The sequence below is a fragment of the Berghia stephanieae genome, chromosome 1 (assembly GCF_034508935.2).
Source record: "Berghia stephanieae isolate SIO BIC M18660-M18661 chromosome 1, UCSD_Bste_1.3, whole genome shotgun sequence".
NCBI classification, from domain to species: Eukaryota; Metazoa; Mollusca; class Gastropoda; order Nudibranchia; family Aeolidiidae; genus Berghia; species Berghia stephanieae.
This window is the reverse complement of record NC_088360.1, coordinates 122,899,600-122,915,546: the sequence shown is the minus strand read 5'-3', so window position 1 is coordinate 122,915,546 and position 15,947 is coordinate 122,899,600. Positions and strand designations below refer to the sequence as shown.

The 15,947-nt window shown below is 33.9% G+C and overlaps 2 protein-coding genes across 23 annotated transcripts in view; both read right to left on the bottom strand.

Moving 5' to 3' along the window:
- LOC144962957 (uncharacterized) overlaps positions 1 to 783 on the bottom strand; it is an 11,562-nt gene extending 10,779 nt beyond the window's left edge. Inside the window, exon 1 of one of the 2 annotated variants that reach the window (XR_013643546.1) lies at positions 229 to 428. Coding sequence is in view for 1 of the 2 variants with exons in the window: in XM_078896430.1 (XP_078752556.1) it covers positions 229 to 287 (59 nt within the window). In the remaining variant the exon portion in view is untranslated. Of the gene's footprint in view, positions 1 to 228 lie in introns of both variants that reach the window. The other variant, XM_078896430.1, reaches the window with a different exon arrangement.
- A 5,651-nt stretch (positions 784 to 6,434) lies between these two features.
- LOC144962955 (adhesion G protein-coupled receptor L1-like) overlaps positions 6,435 to 15,947 on the bottom strand; it is a 260,806-nt gene continuing 251,293 nt past the window's right edge. For 16 of the 21 annotated variants that reach the window (XM_078896408.1, XM_078896420.1, XM_078896413.1 and 13 more), the window contains one exon: positions 10,274 to 15,657. In XM_078896408.1, the coding sequence (XP_078752534.1) occupies positions 14,863 to 15,657 (795 nt within the window). In that variant the 3' untranslated portion in view covers positions 10,274 to 14,862. Of the gene's footprint in view, positions 15,658 to 15,947 lie in introns of all 21 variants that reach the window. The other 5 variants (XM_078896416.1, XM_078896427.1, XM_078896417.1 and 2 more) reach the window with 1 other exon arrangement.

The window sequence follows — 15,947 nt, the reverse complement described above, 5'->3', positions numbered from 1 at the left end:
GATCACATCTTCAATATTCAGCGGCTTATATAGGATACAAAACAAAATAAATATAAATATCATACTATATTCTTCACGGTCTTGAGTCGTTCGCCATGATTCTATTAATGCTCCTTATCAAGACGCAGAATAATAGACATGATTTTATGATTACCATATTCGTCAATACTCAGTGGTTGAGAAGAAACAAAATATGGCAAAAATAATATGTTTACTTCTAATACTTACACGTTTCTTGTATTGGGTCTGCTAGGTCTGTAAGTTCCTTTTTTGTAATCTAAAGACATGGTTAATGTGGAGAAACAACGTTTTATAAATCACATAAATATTTGATTTTCGATACTTTTATTTCACAATGTTATGTCACACATACTGGTGATACAGAAACAAAATATCGCATAATGATATCCAAGTTTCCAGTATAGTTGGTTACATACTCTACACGAGAGTTAATTAGATTGTTATATGTTACCGCTTACACGTTGCCTCTATATGACCGTACTTGTGGAATCCTTAGAAATTAGAATATCCATTGAATTCCGTACACTGTTTCCTTTGAATCGGTGTTCATTTAAACCCGCTTTAATTCAAACACAAATAAAGATTTCAATGCACAACGAGACGTAACGACCAGAAAGAAAGTACGAAATAAATTGATTAACTCAGGCAGGTCAAAAACGATATTATAAGAGATTAATACACCCAAAAGCCCTCCGTGACCGTCTCCGTGAATGGTGTGTGAGTGCTATGTGTGTTTATGTGTGTGAATGTGTGTGTGTGTGTGTGTGTATTTGCGTTGTTGCAATTCATTAGACATGACCGATTATCCGGTGTCTGGAATTCTATACCCGGGACAGAACAATACAGCAATAAATACAATAGCAGTCATAATGGTTGCCCGAGTTGTTCGACACGTAGTGTGTATAATAAGGTTGAACTCAGCACAAAGTCCTAATGTGATAAAAGAATAAAACTTTAAATGCTGATTTCGTCAGAGCAAGCAAACGAATAATAATTTAAAAAATAATAAACAAACAAATAAAACAAACAACATAAACAAAAGAAACCAATAAACAAGGAACAAACAACTCCACTCCCAAATAACAATAATAACAACAAAAATTTAAACACACACACAAAACAGAACAAAACAAAATCATACATAAATCAAAACAAAACAAAACAAAACAAAAACAACCCCCCCCCAAAAAAAAAAACCCAACAAAAAAACCACAAAAAGAAGTAAAAACACAACCAAGAGACAAAAAAAAAAAAACAAAACAAAAAAAGCAAAACAAAAACAAGAAAAACAAAAACAAACAAAATCAAAACAAAAAAACGAAAACAAAAAAACAACAACCCAAAAAAACAAACAAACAAAAAACTCGAACGAAAAAAAAGACAATTAAAACAAAACAATTAAAAAAAAAACAACAATGCTGGTATACAGGTTTCGTTGGTACAGATTATGATAGTTGTGACTTTTATGACTTGAAGCTATTTATAAAAGTTATACTTAAACAGTTATATATGTATATAATAATTTATATAATTTATTTATTAATCCAAAATATATTTTGAGGAACGCTCGTCGCTGAAACATAATAACCAATCTTATCGTCAAACATAGTTTGGGTCACTGGATCTATATCTGTATTTGGCGGACAACTACCATGTCTAGAAGTCAATATCAAATTGAGAAATTAAGGAGCAGGCACCAGTGTAAGATAAAGATCTGAACAAGTGGATGAAAGGTGTCAGACAAAGCAAGAAAGAACAATAGAAGAAAAAAAAACATCCCAAAAAAAATCAGTCTACTTCGACTGGGGATCGAACCTCAGACCTACTGATTACCTTCTTCTTCTTCTTCTTCTTCTTTCAGCCTTTCCCGCATTCTGCAGGTTTGCCATAATGAATGCCACATCTCCATGCATCTCGGTTAAATGCATGATCTTCCTCCGGTTCTTTCATATCATCCTTTTACCCTATCCAACCATCTAGTCTTCGGACAGCCCTTTTTTCATTCTTTTTCATTACCGTGTCAACTGGGCTACTATCAAAAAGCAAATATTATAGAGATAATGTTGCAAGGAATTTGGAACTTTTGCGTGTGTATTAGTACGCATAGAGAACAATAAATTATTCTCTTGTCTCTTCGTGGGAGACGAGACAATGAGATCGATATTCAGACACTTACACACACACACACACACACACACATATATATATATACACAACAAACACACACACACACACACATATGCATACATACACATGGCTTGGTACATACATATATATTGGAGGACGTGGAAACCAGTCAATACCAAACTTGGCATTGCACTAAACTAAGAAAACAGAACAGCAGAATAACCGAAGCTACTGTTTGAAATCGACGTAAGTCAAATTATGGCTGTTCAATTGTAAAAGAGAGTAAATACTTTCATTACTTCCTACTCAATAAAATAAACACAAAAAAAAAAAACAAACAAGATAATCACTTGGTTGAAATGAGATAAATGTTATATTTTCCAATGTTAACTTGTCACTTGTTGCCGTAGAACAAAAATTCTCATTAAATATAGTTTTGCCACTGTGAAAATGCGAATATTCGAGTTAAGCAAAACATGAACACATCTATAGTCCACTGAGTGGCGTTAATCCCCATAACTTATTAAGCCGTTTGTGTCGCATTTATAGTTATTAACCCGAGCGGTACCTGGCCACAGCGAGCATTACGTAATCAGGGATTTGATTGCGTTGATTGGTTTTAATTATTGATTGACACGTTGTTGTCCAGATAGGGCCAATAAATGATGAGTGTAATGGCGCGCTATGTAGACAAATAAAGGATTACAGCGTCTCTTTTGACAGTCTTGGAAAGCAATTAATTCCCATGGCAATTTAGAAAATAAGAATGGCGTACCAAGCCTTGGCATCCTTTTCAACGGTAATGGAAAGGCAACCTGCTGCGTTGTATAGACTGAGTAATTATCATTGTATTGTATTTTATGTCAGGCAGGGCTTATCCACACAGTTAATTGCATTTTAGATGATAACTTTGTTTTGGTCACGATAAAGAAATGGGCAAAACAAGCTAACAAAGCAGAAACTTTATATATATATATATATATATATATATATATATATATATATATATATATATATATATATATATATAATAGGTGTACTCCACCATAAAACTGTGTTGAGACGACTGGTCAAAACATGGCCTTTTAGAGATAGCAAAGGATCAATCTCAAATAAGGACATGCAAGATAGGAACTAAAAGTCTTTAATTGTTTCCCTTCTAACTTTGACTTCACTTTTCTCTCCAGCTTATTCCACTCATAAAGCAACCAACCTGTTGATAATTTGCTTTTGAGCAACATTGAGGCCTATAAAGGTGCACAACAGACGATTAGAACGGTACCATCATTTTTCCTTTTCTTTTGCACATCAAAAATAATTCTAAATGTGATCGAGTCCAGTCGTTTTATGATGCGATGATGATGATGATGATGATGATGATGATGATGATGATGATGATGATGATGATGATGATGATGATGATTGATCAGACCTGCCAACTTGAAAGTGGAAAAATTCGTAATTTTCTAGAGCAATGATATAGTAGATATTTTAAACTATCTTCAAAAATTACTAATTAGTCCTCATTACGTAAAATACTGCTTTAAATTCTATTATATAACAGCTCATTGCACCCGAATATTGTTTTCAATATATTTAATTAAATTAACGATCTTAACATACTTCTTCGGTTTGAACAAAAAATTGGTAATATTACGAAATCGTCGTTGTAGTAGGCAGGTCTGATTCACGACGACGACGATGATGATGATGATGCTGAAGCTGAAGATGATGATGATGATAATTGTGAAGAAAAAAAAGTGAGAGATGATTTACAAGTGATAAAATAAATTCATCTCCCAAAATTAATACTGTACATTTGACTGCCCCCCCCCCCCCCTCATCCACGGACACTGGCCAGGGCCAGGACAATATCAAGTAATTCCACTCCAAGACAAAGACAGAGAGCAAGGGGAAGGAATACATAGCAAGTTATCTCCTTGCTCACCAAGGTGGGAAGTCAAACTGAGAACTGTAATTTTCATTTGAACATTTCACGTACACAATTCTTAGGCATGGTTTTATTCCCAATTCATTAATCCCACCCCCTTAACATAATGTGTAATCTCTAAAAGCAAACAATGTTCCATTAATTCTGCTCTATTATCACAGCTGATTGGCGTCATGCGATGTCAACACATTTAGACATAATATTCTGACCAGTCCAGTCGTCTCAACACGGTAATATATCGGGGCTGAACCTGATGCTTGATGGAAGTTTACGTTTAACTTATATGATTGGTGGGGGGGGGGGGGGGGGGGGGGGGAGAGGGTACCAATAGCGACCAGTTTGTAGAGAGCATTCGTTTCACACGCATATGGACCGAGATCGATCCCGGTTGAAATCGAGATATTTTTTTTCTGCCCCCTTCCCCCACTGTCCACCTAGCAGTGATTGGGTAGCTGAGTCTGTGAATTCTGGCGGAAAGTACTTTAAGGTAGCCCAGCGTCATATCCCAAGGGTAAATAAATAATAATGTGAAATTGATTGTAAGCTTCAATTTAATTACAAAACCCCCCCCCCCCCCAGATCAAATGAACGTTTCGGGTTTCCCCTTTATCAACAAAACAGGATGAATGAAACACCACCGATGAATGAGATAATGTGGAAGTGGCGTAGTTAAGATGATATGACACATGTGTAAGGCGCTTACACATTTCTTTTTTCGATAGATACAAAGCTGTTACACTGGCCCTTTACTAATTTCACACTTGAGTTAGAACTGTGAGAAAATCTGAGTAAAGAGTCTTTTCCATGGAATCAGATTTGTGCCAGTCACAGCGGGATTTGAACCTGTAATTTACAGGTCAGAAGCCGAGTGTCCTATCACAAAACCACAAAGAGAAAAAGTAAGACAATGGAGGGGTCCCAAAAGTAAATTAATATCATCAAGAATCACAGTCACCTCTACTAGAGGAGAAAATCAGATGATTCCTTATTACTGCTCTTTCACTTCATAAATAATTTGCAGAAAAAAACAATTTCATCACAGAAAAACAAGCACGCCACATCCAACTCCCTCCCTTCTAAAAAAAAAAAGGCTTCAGCTATGGTCTGGGCAAAACTATGTCGTCTCAGTTCAAATCAAGGTTAGAAAGCGTCGAGTAAAGAATAAAAGGAATTATAAAAAAGGGACGGGAGATTCTGCCAATACTCCCCCCCCCAATCCAGTAACTTATAGTCAAGGCAATGGACGTGTAACATATTTCAATGTGTTTCTCGTCGCTCGTGGTACTTTAAGGTCACTTCAGCGCCAGCCGTAAGGACGACGACGGGAAAGTCAAAACATTATAGCTCTAGGGAGGTTTGTTTGTTTTTAAGGGTTTTATTGTGCTTGCGACACATTTAGGTCATATCAGCGCCGGTAAAAAGGAAGAAAATTGGATAGTAAAAACATTCCAGATGTACAATTAAAAGGACTTGTGAAAAAAGTAAGACAAGGGGGAATTATTCAAATAGGGAACAGATGTAGATTCCAAGAGCACAGACACTATCTGTACTTAGTTTGAGATCACCTAAAAGTCTCACCCAGACACTATAACAAGTCTCCAGTAAGAGGAAAACAATCAAATGTTTACAGATCATTATGTTAAGAACAAAAAAAAAAAAAAAAAAATCAGTACATAACAGAGAGATGATTTACAAGGAAAAAATATAATCTCCCAAAACTATAACTATACTTTCGACTGTTTCCCTCCCAGCCAAAGACCTCGGCCAGGGTCAGGACAAAACTATGTAATCTCATTCCAAGACAAAGACAAAGCAATTGGAAAACAGATACAGGGGGATAGAAGACAGACCAAGTACCTTCCTGCCCACTATGGGATGTCGGGAACCCTACCCAGTCTAGGAAGGAGAAGCGCTTAAAAGCACAAAAGAGGAAGTAAGGCAATCAATGGGAATTGTTAAATAGAGAAAAGAGGCAGATACCACGGAGCGTCTATCGTGGACTCTAGTCAGAGATCAACCGGTCACGGGAACATGATCTCCACCAAGAGAGATGCACTAAAAAGTTATTATCATTATTATTATTATTATTATTATTATTATTATTATTATTATTATTATTATTATTATTATTATTATTATTATTATTATTATTATTATTATTATATTTATACATCCACAACCACACATATCTGAGGTCGTGTGGTAGGACGTTCGGCTTCTGATCTGTAGATTACTGGTTCGAGTCCCGATATCTTTTTCGACATCCTAATTTATCATATATATATATATATATATATATATATATATATCATTGAAAGAAATCAACACGACTTCATTTTAATTTGAGAAATAAAAAGAGATTTTATTGTCTTCTTGGAAGCAGCAGTGGAGGCCTAATTTTAAAACGGTTAGAAGGTTTCATTTCAATACGAAATACATTGGCATCAAACACATTGTACGATAGATTATGACAATTCTCTCTCTCTCTCTCTCTCTCTCTCTCTCTCTCTCTCTCTCTCTCTCTCTCTCTCTCTCTCTCCTCCTCCTCCTCCTCCCGAACACACATACAACTCTCTTCTTTACATAAACCACTAACACATGACGGCAAAAGTCATTCTTCAACAACATTGTTATGTTTATGTGATTATTTAATCTACAGGGCTTGCAAGTGTATACATACCTTTAATGGCATTTGTTTGTTTATTTTGAAGAGTTTTATGGTGCTTGCGACACATGTAGGTCATGTCAGCGCCAGTTAAAAGTAAGAAAATGGGACAGTAAAAAAAATAAATCTATTATTTAAAAGCTATTAAAAGCACCCAAGAAAAAGTAAGATAATGGGAACGGTTCAAACTGTGAAAAGAAGCAGATTCCAAGAGCATACTACTCGTATCAGTGTACAGTTGGAGATGACCTGAAAGTCTCATCAAGACATAAGCAGGTAATCCCATTCAGATGAACACAAATTATATTTACATGATATATTCAAAACCAATACTGTAACAATACACCACAGAGCGATGATTTACAAGTGAAAAAAAATATAATCTCCCAAAACGAATACTATACATTGGAGTGTCCCCACCCCTTCTCCCCAGCCGAATACTCTGGCTAGGGTGAGGACAAACCCAAGTAATCCAATTCCAGGACCAAAGACAGAAAACGACCTTGGAAATGAAATTATATAGACATAGGGGTATAGAAGACATAGTACAAGAAAGGTCAAAATACCCCACCTAAACCTTAGTGGTAACATCATGATCATTCTGCTTGTATCAAGTATATATTTATGTACACTCCAGCACAGTTTCTTCAAACTCATTCAAATGTCCCGAATTTTTTCCTTATTATTCTTTGTTATCATTCCATTCCTTCCTCCAACCATTTTTTTTACGACGAACATGGTTTCCTCGAACCAATTCCACCCAGCCAACAAAATTAATTAAAGGGGTTTTTAAGAAATGCGCCTGGTGATTTCGACCACTGATGACTTATTGTGATATTGAAAGTTACTTATGTGTGTATCGTGTGCATCTATCTACAGCGGCAATTTGAACCAGGGAGAGGTGGCTTGCTGAAGACCACAGAACACGGTGGATGTTCAAACTAGGTATCTTTCGGGTACGAAGCAAAGATTATACAGCTGAGTCACACTGCCTCCCTCCCTCGCCTCCCCCCCCCCCTACATCAAACATCATGGCAATGTACGGTTTTCTCGAACGTTTTTGCATGTCCCGCGGACAGGAGTTTGAGTAAACCGTGCTGGAGTGTATGTAACGAAAGCCTACATGTAGGTTTATGGTTCAACTTAATCTTAAACCTATATTTGAAATGTTTATGTGATTGGCTAAGCGACTCCATGTTACAATACTCTATTTTGGAGGTTAAAAAAAATAACATAAAACAGACCAAGCGTTCATAATCGTTTTAACAGTGATAATGAGAAATTTCATGTTCAAGTCTTATTTTCAAGAAATCGTTTCTTTAGTTTTTAACTTCCAACTGTCCCAGTCTCCTAAAGCCCCAGTTCAAAATAATGCAAACCTGTATTGATAATACATGCACACATCGTCATCAACACTCAGTAACTAGTAATGGGCAAATATGGGAGATACTCACTGTAGCATTACAAAGACAATAAAAGTACTTATCTGTAGTGGATATATCAAAGCGTTGAAAACGGACAACACCGACAATTATAGTAAAAATCATTAATAGCGGAATAGGCATTGGATGGCCACAGTAGTGAGACGATCATCAAATATTCATTATACAATAAAATAGAGAGATGGCAACCACAATCATACAATAGAAACATGGCAACCGTAATAAAGACTTTTGGTTGAGGAGGACAAAGCCGAGTAACGCCATCTTTTCTGTCCCTGTAACTGTTAATCAAAATTTAAACTGAATGATAACTATTTTTGTTGTTGAGAGCTTACAACGAGTGTATCTCTTTTGGACTTTATAAGCCCCATGGTAAAAATAAAGTAAGATGACAGTGTATATCATTTTCAAATAATAATTATTTTAAGAGAAGGTAATAGTCAAACAATGCATTGTCTACTCAGTGGACCTGAAATAACATTGAAGTGTCTTTTTTAAAAACTCGAACCCATTGTCCTGATCAAATTGATACACAATAATTCAATTTCCAAACAACAACAACAAAAAACAAACAAACAAAAAAACAACAAACAAACCCACCCATCCAAAAAAACAAAAAAAAAAAACAAATAAACAAATATTTTATTTTTAAACTTCGGAAATAACATCACTGAGTTGTAGTTGTAATCATTACATATTAATTTTAAAATATTTTTATTTTTCAGTTTTATGGGTTTTATGACATTGCGAGCACTTCAATATCATTTAAGTGTCATAAAAAAAGGGTACAGTCATGCGATAAAGGTGACTAGTTAAAAAAAAAAAAAAAAATGGATACCTTAACAATCCATCTCTTTGTCTAGACAGGACACAGTTACATAATATACGCCAAAAAAAAGGACATACTCAACTGATAAAATACATATTATTTGATAATAAAATTACAGTAATGATTTGCATTTAAATAAATCATCTACAGAAACATTTGTTTGACTGTTCCAATTACACATGACGAGGTGTCCAAGTCTGGGTCTAGGCAAACCAAATACATTGTCTCATTCCAGAACAAGGACAGCACAAATAACAACGTAGAAGGGATGGCATCTATTGGGGAGATGGAAATCAGAATACGGGTCGTCACGTTTAAATTATCTGCCCCAAGTAGAGGGGATACAGTCTTAGTGGTTTTATCTATCCACTGCTTAAGATAACAAACAACTGATTGTATCGCTTTATAAATTCAATAAAAGATTTAATTGAAAAGTTACATTATCATTGGAACACTTTAATTCAATCATTTACAGCATTAACATGGAAAAGGTTGGACCTAATAAGCTATAAACTGCTCTGGTCCAAGGAAGAAGGGAGGGGGCTAAGGCAGTTACGATATTTACTTGTCCTCGAAGGTTTCGAATTATTGCTAAAACAATGACAACTGATTGAATTATTTACTGTTTGATAACTTAATAATAAATGAAATGAAATACAAACGTGTTATTTACTTTAAAAAACAACAACAATAGATTAACTAGTAGATGTGTGTACTTATATTTTTTCTTGGAACACTTTAATTTGATCATTTACAGCAAAGATTATTAATGTATGGAATGGAATTCAACAGCATTGGTCCTTTGTGACAAATATTTTCTTTTCGTTTTGATTCTAAATCTATGATATATGTGTGGCATTCAACGATGAACACAATTTTTTTTAAAAAGGAAAAGAAAAATAAGAGCACTGTCATGAACTGTTACAAAGTGGGGAAAATATAAAATTAAAAGAAAAACCCCCAAAACTTGAGAGTATGATAAAATGTCTCAGAATCCTGTATAAATTAAACCGAATAAGTGTCTTTGCTATTACATTAGAAACAAAGAATGATCTTCTTATCTAAATGAAGGACAGATTACAGCCATAGCAGGTGTTCCCGAGCCATTTTAGTCATTGTTTCAATTTGGTCAGATTATGGGGAGTATTGGACTTTATTTATTAGCAGCGTGTCAATACGGTGTGTTTTATAAATAAACTAGAAATATGAGGTAAGACTACTTTAACACAATAACAATCTTTTTTCTTTCAAAGCTGATGCTAATTTTAATGCTTATTGATGGTTCATACTGCTAATGGTCACTGCTTGCGCTTAAAATACATAAAGTCATGATAAGATAATAAAAAATCAAAATGAAAATTAAATCCGTTGTTATGGACACAAATATCGTATACAAAAATAGCATAAGAACAACGGTTTGATAAAAATCTGTGCTACCACAGATGAAGAGAAATGGCCAGATACTGAAGTGTTTAAAGCAGCAATAATCTCTTTAAAAATGACTTTAAACGAAGGCATGGAATCTCCAAAATATCAAAATCAAGATTAAAATGTTTTTCATGAGCAATAAATATTTGCCAGGAACAAAACCCAGATAGGTAAAACTAATTTTGCATTGTACACACCAACACATTTCAAGTCCTTCTCTTTCTATAGAACCAATTGGTATAAGTAGTCCATTACAGCTATGATGTCCATGGAGCTTGATTTTCATTCTGGTTTCTATGGTGTTTAAACATACAAATTAATTCTTGTTCCCTTCAAATAAAAATACTTGCCAAGCTTTCTTCCTAATCTTGTTTGCTTTCAATGTATTTGCCATCTCAAAAAGCATAAAGAACATATGTTTCCCATTTTATTACAGATTCCGTCATGTTTGTGAGTCACACGTCACCCAAACAATTTACCCCGACCTTCATTGTATTGTTTACATCTCGAAAGAATTACTTGAAAAGTATTTGTATTATCAGATTTGGTTTTCAAGATCATTTGAAGACGTGCATGTTTTAAATTTTTTTTTTCAAGTTAAAATGAATTATACGCATTGGGTAAGACCATAACATTAAAAAGAAATCAATACACGATCTTAACAAGAAAAGTGGAAATGAATTAGGGACTTAATAATGAAGACTAAACATACAAAAGTCAAATAAATAATGCAATGGCAATTGAGACATTTTCACTGTAAAAGATCTCCTTGTCAAAATCAGAATAATCTTTATCATGACTTGACATGAAATAATAATGTGTCAATTACTAGCGGTAAAGGAGTAGGCACAATGGTGTTAGTTTTACAACCTGAATTCCGGAATGGATAGATACAAGTCACAACCATTGAATGAGATATGTTAGCCCTTTTTGCACTTAACAGTATCAGGGCTCTGTGTGGACAGATGAAGAACTCAATGGTTCAATACTATTTCATTTTTAATCAAATGCCTGATTTTCAAAGTAAGAATAATGACAATTAGTATCAGTAATGGCGAATTGACGATTAAATTCTGGAAGAAACGGAAACATAACGAAAACAACCAAATATCAGTTTATGATTGAGTTATTCTTGTTCACACACTGCAGTTATTTTGTTTTATGATGTATTATCCAAACCTTTGAATTCTTCATGTGCCACCATTACCAATATACAAAGTAATTAGGCAAACATTGCCTTGTCGAACTAATCAACAGAAAACTAAAGCAATAGTCAATTCATTATACAACAATGATGTGGGAGTGTTAAAAAAAAAATAGAAAGAGAATGAGAGAATTTATCACCGAATAATTATCAATTTCTTTCTTTCCAAAACATGACCTTATCTCTCGTTGTTTACTGTTTCTAAAAGTTAAAACTATTGCATCAGATGGAAAGAAAAGAGTTAATGAGTGCATTTAGAGGGAGTGGATGTGACAAATAAGATTTTAAACTTATATTCATTGTCCTTTTCGATCTGATAAAAAATTAGAACCAAATATCAGACATGGAACATATTTCTGACTGCTTTACTTTTTCTATATAATTTTTGTTCACTTTAGCCCTTTATAACTTCCCGAAAACATTTTTTCCCTCAAATCAATTTCAAACATGCTAGTAACATCAATAAAAAATTACTCTCTTCAATAAACATTAGCAGCTTAAAATTTTATAGTAAAAAAAGGGAAGATATTGTAGGTTAAAAAAAAAAAAAATCAATGTAAAGCTTGTTGTCGTTCTAGGTCTCAAAGTTTTCTACATTATACAAAACAATTTTCTTAAAGCCATCAGTTTTAATGTCTTTCTGTGTAAAAAATAATGATAAGGATTGAATTGTAAGCTTCAATTTATTAAACGAAGACAGATACTGTGGACGTTTTGGGATTCCCATTTATCAACAAAACAGGATGAATGAAACACTACATACGAATGGGATAATGTGATAGTGGCGTTGTTAAGGTGAATAAACAAAAATATTATTCACCTTAACAACGCTGCTATCACATTATCCCATTTGTCTGTAGTGTTTCATTCATCCTGTTTTGTTGATAAAGGGGAAACCTGAAACTTCCACAGTATCTGAAGCTTACAATTCAATTCTTATCGGTTTTTTTCCCTTCGAGCTTCAAGCAGCAACATTTTCCTCTTTCTTTGTAACAATCTTATTAAAATAGTAATGATTAATGTAATCTATTTATAACAGATTATGATGCCTTGTGAGTTAATTGATTAATTAATAATTGCCAAATATGATTTTGTGATAATTGCAAGGCTCCAAAATAAGATGAAAATATATTTAAACCAATTACAACATAAAAATGACCAATAATATTAATATTAACAGAAAAGAAAAGAAAACAATCCAGGATATTTATGACTGATCATTTTGCAATAGCATTAAAATGTTAATAATACACTAAATCGATATTTCGAAGCAGGTAACAACAATGAATTCAATATGCAGCTGCATGTTGGTTACATTAATACAAGGACAAAATTGGTATCCATCATAGCTAAAAAGGGTATTTTAAAACGTATAATACGGCTTTTGAAACTGTCAGGTCATTTCAGCATCAAGACAAAAAGTAAGATGGAGGACTACTCGAAACAGTGTTAGTCTGGGGGGTTATCAGCGCCTAAAAAAAATAAATCAGAATTATGTCCCAAGAGCAATTAGAGTGTTTAATCTGGGACAACTAAATATTAGTCATGTAAACTGGATTCCCAACAAAACTTTTTAATTCGAATGTTGACAATTTAAAAAATTGAATCCTTGTATCGAATTAATGACAATAGCGAGTTCCAAATAATTTAAAAACAAGAATATAATAACCATTTTCTCACAATGTACCAAATGTCAAATGTACCAGTCAAAGATTATGTTCTGATACCATTGTAACATTCTGTCATGCAAATCTGTTAATACTTTTCCGAGTTTCAATACAAAACCCTTTATCCAACGAGTGAATTCATGAGGAAGGTAACACTTAAGATCATTTCAAAACAGTTAAAATCAGTCTCATTGACGAGTTGGGACAATAATCTGAGCAGTAAAGTCTTTCGAATATTATATGCGTTTTATATTTTGAGTTCTATTGGCGACATAAAAAAAAATTAAAAAAATATAATACATAATATGCTGGGAAGAATAATAACAATAACAAATCAATGACAAGCAAAAATATTTTGTATTTGTTTTAAAGTAAGGAAACGTAAACAAAAATAGATACAGCTTATGGATTTCATTAGGCATATTTATAAAAACAAAAACCAACAACAAGAATAACAACTATAATTAATGTATGGCACAAAATAAAATTAAATAAACACAAAAAGTAACATTGAAAACACATTTTCAAAAAATAAATCCAGAGAATATCCATTTCCAAATAATCACATAAATAAAATCAAAAGAAAAAGAAAAAGAAAACTAAAGTACTACGAAAAAAAAATGAACAAAAGAGAACAAAAAACACAACACACACACACACACACACAAACCTCACAAATTCATCGCTCCTTTTCCACCTGACAACACCCAACAATAATGACTATCATTTTCATTGTTCAATCAGATTCAAATAATTTTGTTTAAAAAAAAAAGAGATCACGAAGACGCAGTTATCTCCATTATATTGTCATTTACAAACTTTAATATAAAATCGTGTCTCTCCTGAAACAATAACTCTTGTTTATTTCCTATATTTACAGTTATTCAGGGTTTGAAGGGGAGTATGATTGCAATGGATCACATGGAATAGTTCAATTCATAGAATTAAAATACGACGTTATATTTCGTATATCAAAACTTATTCTGAGTGTACAAATACACCCACACAGGTGCATTCATACACTAATGCACATATACATTGTCACATGCAAACACACATATACACACACGCATACGCACAAACATCCATTAAAACATATACATGTAATTTCATACACAAATGCGAACATATCTGTGCGTTATATTATTCACATATCACTCAAATATCAGTATGTCTCCTTTTTAAAAAGAGAAATTGACATCTGCATTGCATTGCAAACTGACCAAAAAAAAAAAAAATCGGAAAACTTTGAAAGAGGAAATGTATTCTACCACACTGAGTCCACCTCCTTTGGAGGATTCCTCGTTCTTTTTGCTTTTAAAAAAGAATATGTTCACAAGTCCATATATGTCTTTTAAAACTTCTAGGAGTTTTTATTTAGTATGTACAATTTTTTTGTTGCATACAAACAACAATCCATTTTGAAAAACTGATGGGACTGAAGAGCAAGTCAACCTTAACAAAGAACAAAGAGAATGCCTTTTGTTTAAAGTTGACCTTTTTTTTTTGGTCTTGGTAGCTTTGGTGACTAAACACTGTTGTTATTGTCTATTGTGATTTGATCTCCATTTGAATCATGAATGGACAAGTTAGGAAGGCTTGATTTGATGGAAGAGGGACTGCTGACACCAGACGAGGACGACGACACCGATTTTCTTTGGTCTAGTTTTGTGGATGGTGTTGTTGTGATTGTTGTAGACTGTGGGTGGATGATGGGAGCTGTGGAGGCGGGATTGGAATTCTGAGTGTTTTGGGAGGACACAAATCCAGGTTTTAGTTCAATAACTGGAGACTTGTTGGAATGGCGATGGAGGGGCGGGGGACAAGAAGATGGAGGAACGATTTCATTATCACGTCTGGGAATTTTATAATTGTCTTCTCTGGGAACATTATAATTTTCCTCTCTTGGAATATTATAAGTGTTATCCATTGGATTATTTATGATTGGCGAATGGTTGTAAGGTCTATTCACACAACTAGTCTGTAGTTGCTGGTTATGTGGAGCAGGGAAAAAAGTACTGAATTCAGTTTTCTGTGAGTTGTCTGTGATAATGTATTTGTCTAAATGAAGGCCTATACTTCTCTCGTCCTCATCCACTTCCTCCTCATCACTTACGTCACTGCCATCCAGATCATAGTAAGTACCAGCAGTGTCTGAAGCAAAAGAAGACGCTGGTTTCCTTGCACTGGAGGCACGTGACAAATTGGATATTCCATCAGGTCCTGCTTCCACACCCGTCCCTGGTATTTCTAACATTTCTCTGGGTACCTCATAGCCACTGTTTTCTGAGCCAGTAGAGTATCTCCTTTGCTCTTGGCAAACCTAAAAAAATTGGTGAAAATGGAAGGGGGAGACATAAATAATAAATTATAAGAATGAAGTAATGAAAAGAGTAGAGGCGTATATATGAAATGTCATTGTTATAAATATGATTAAATTGTATATAATAAACTAAAAAAGTAATACCTTTCATTTGAACAGTCAGTTCACTTTGTTCATCATCACAGGTTTATAGTATTTGTGTGTGTGTTCAAAGAACTTGAATAATGAGGAAACATGATCAGATACTCCAGTAAACAATACATTCCGCATTTATATTGCGTGAGCAAGCA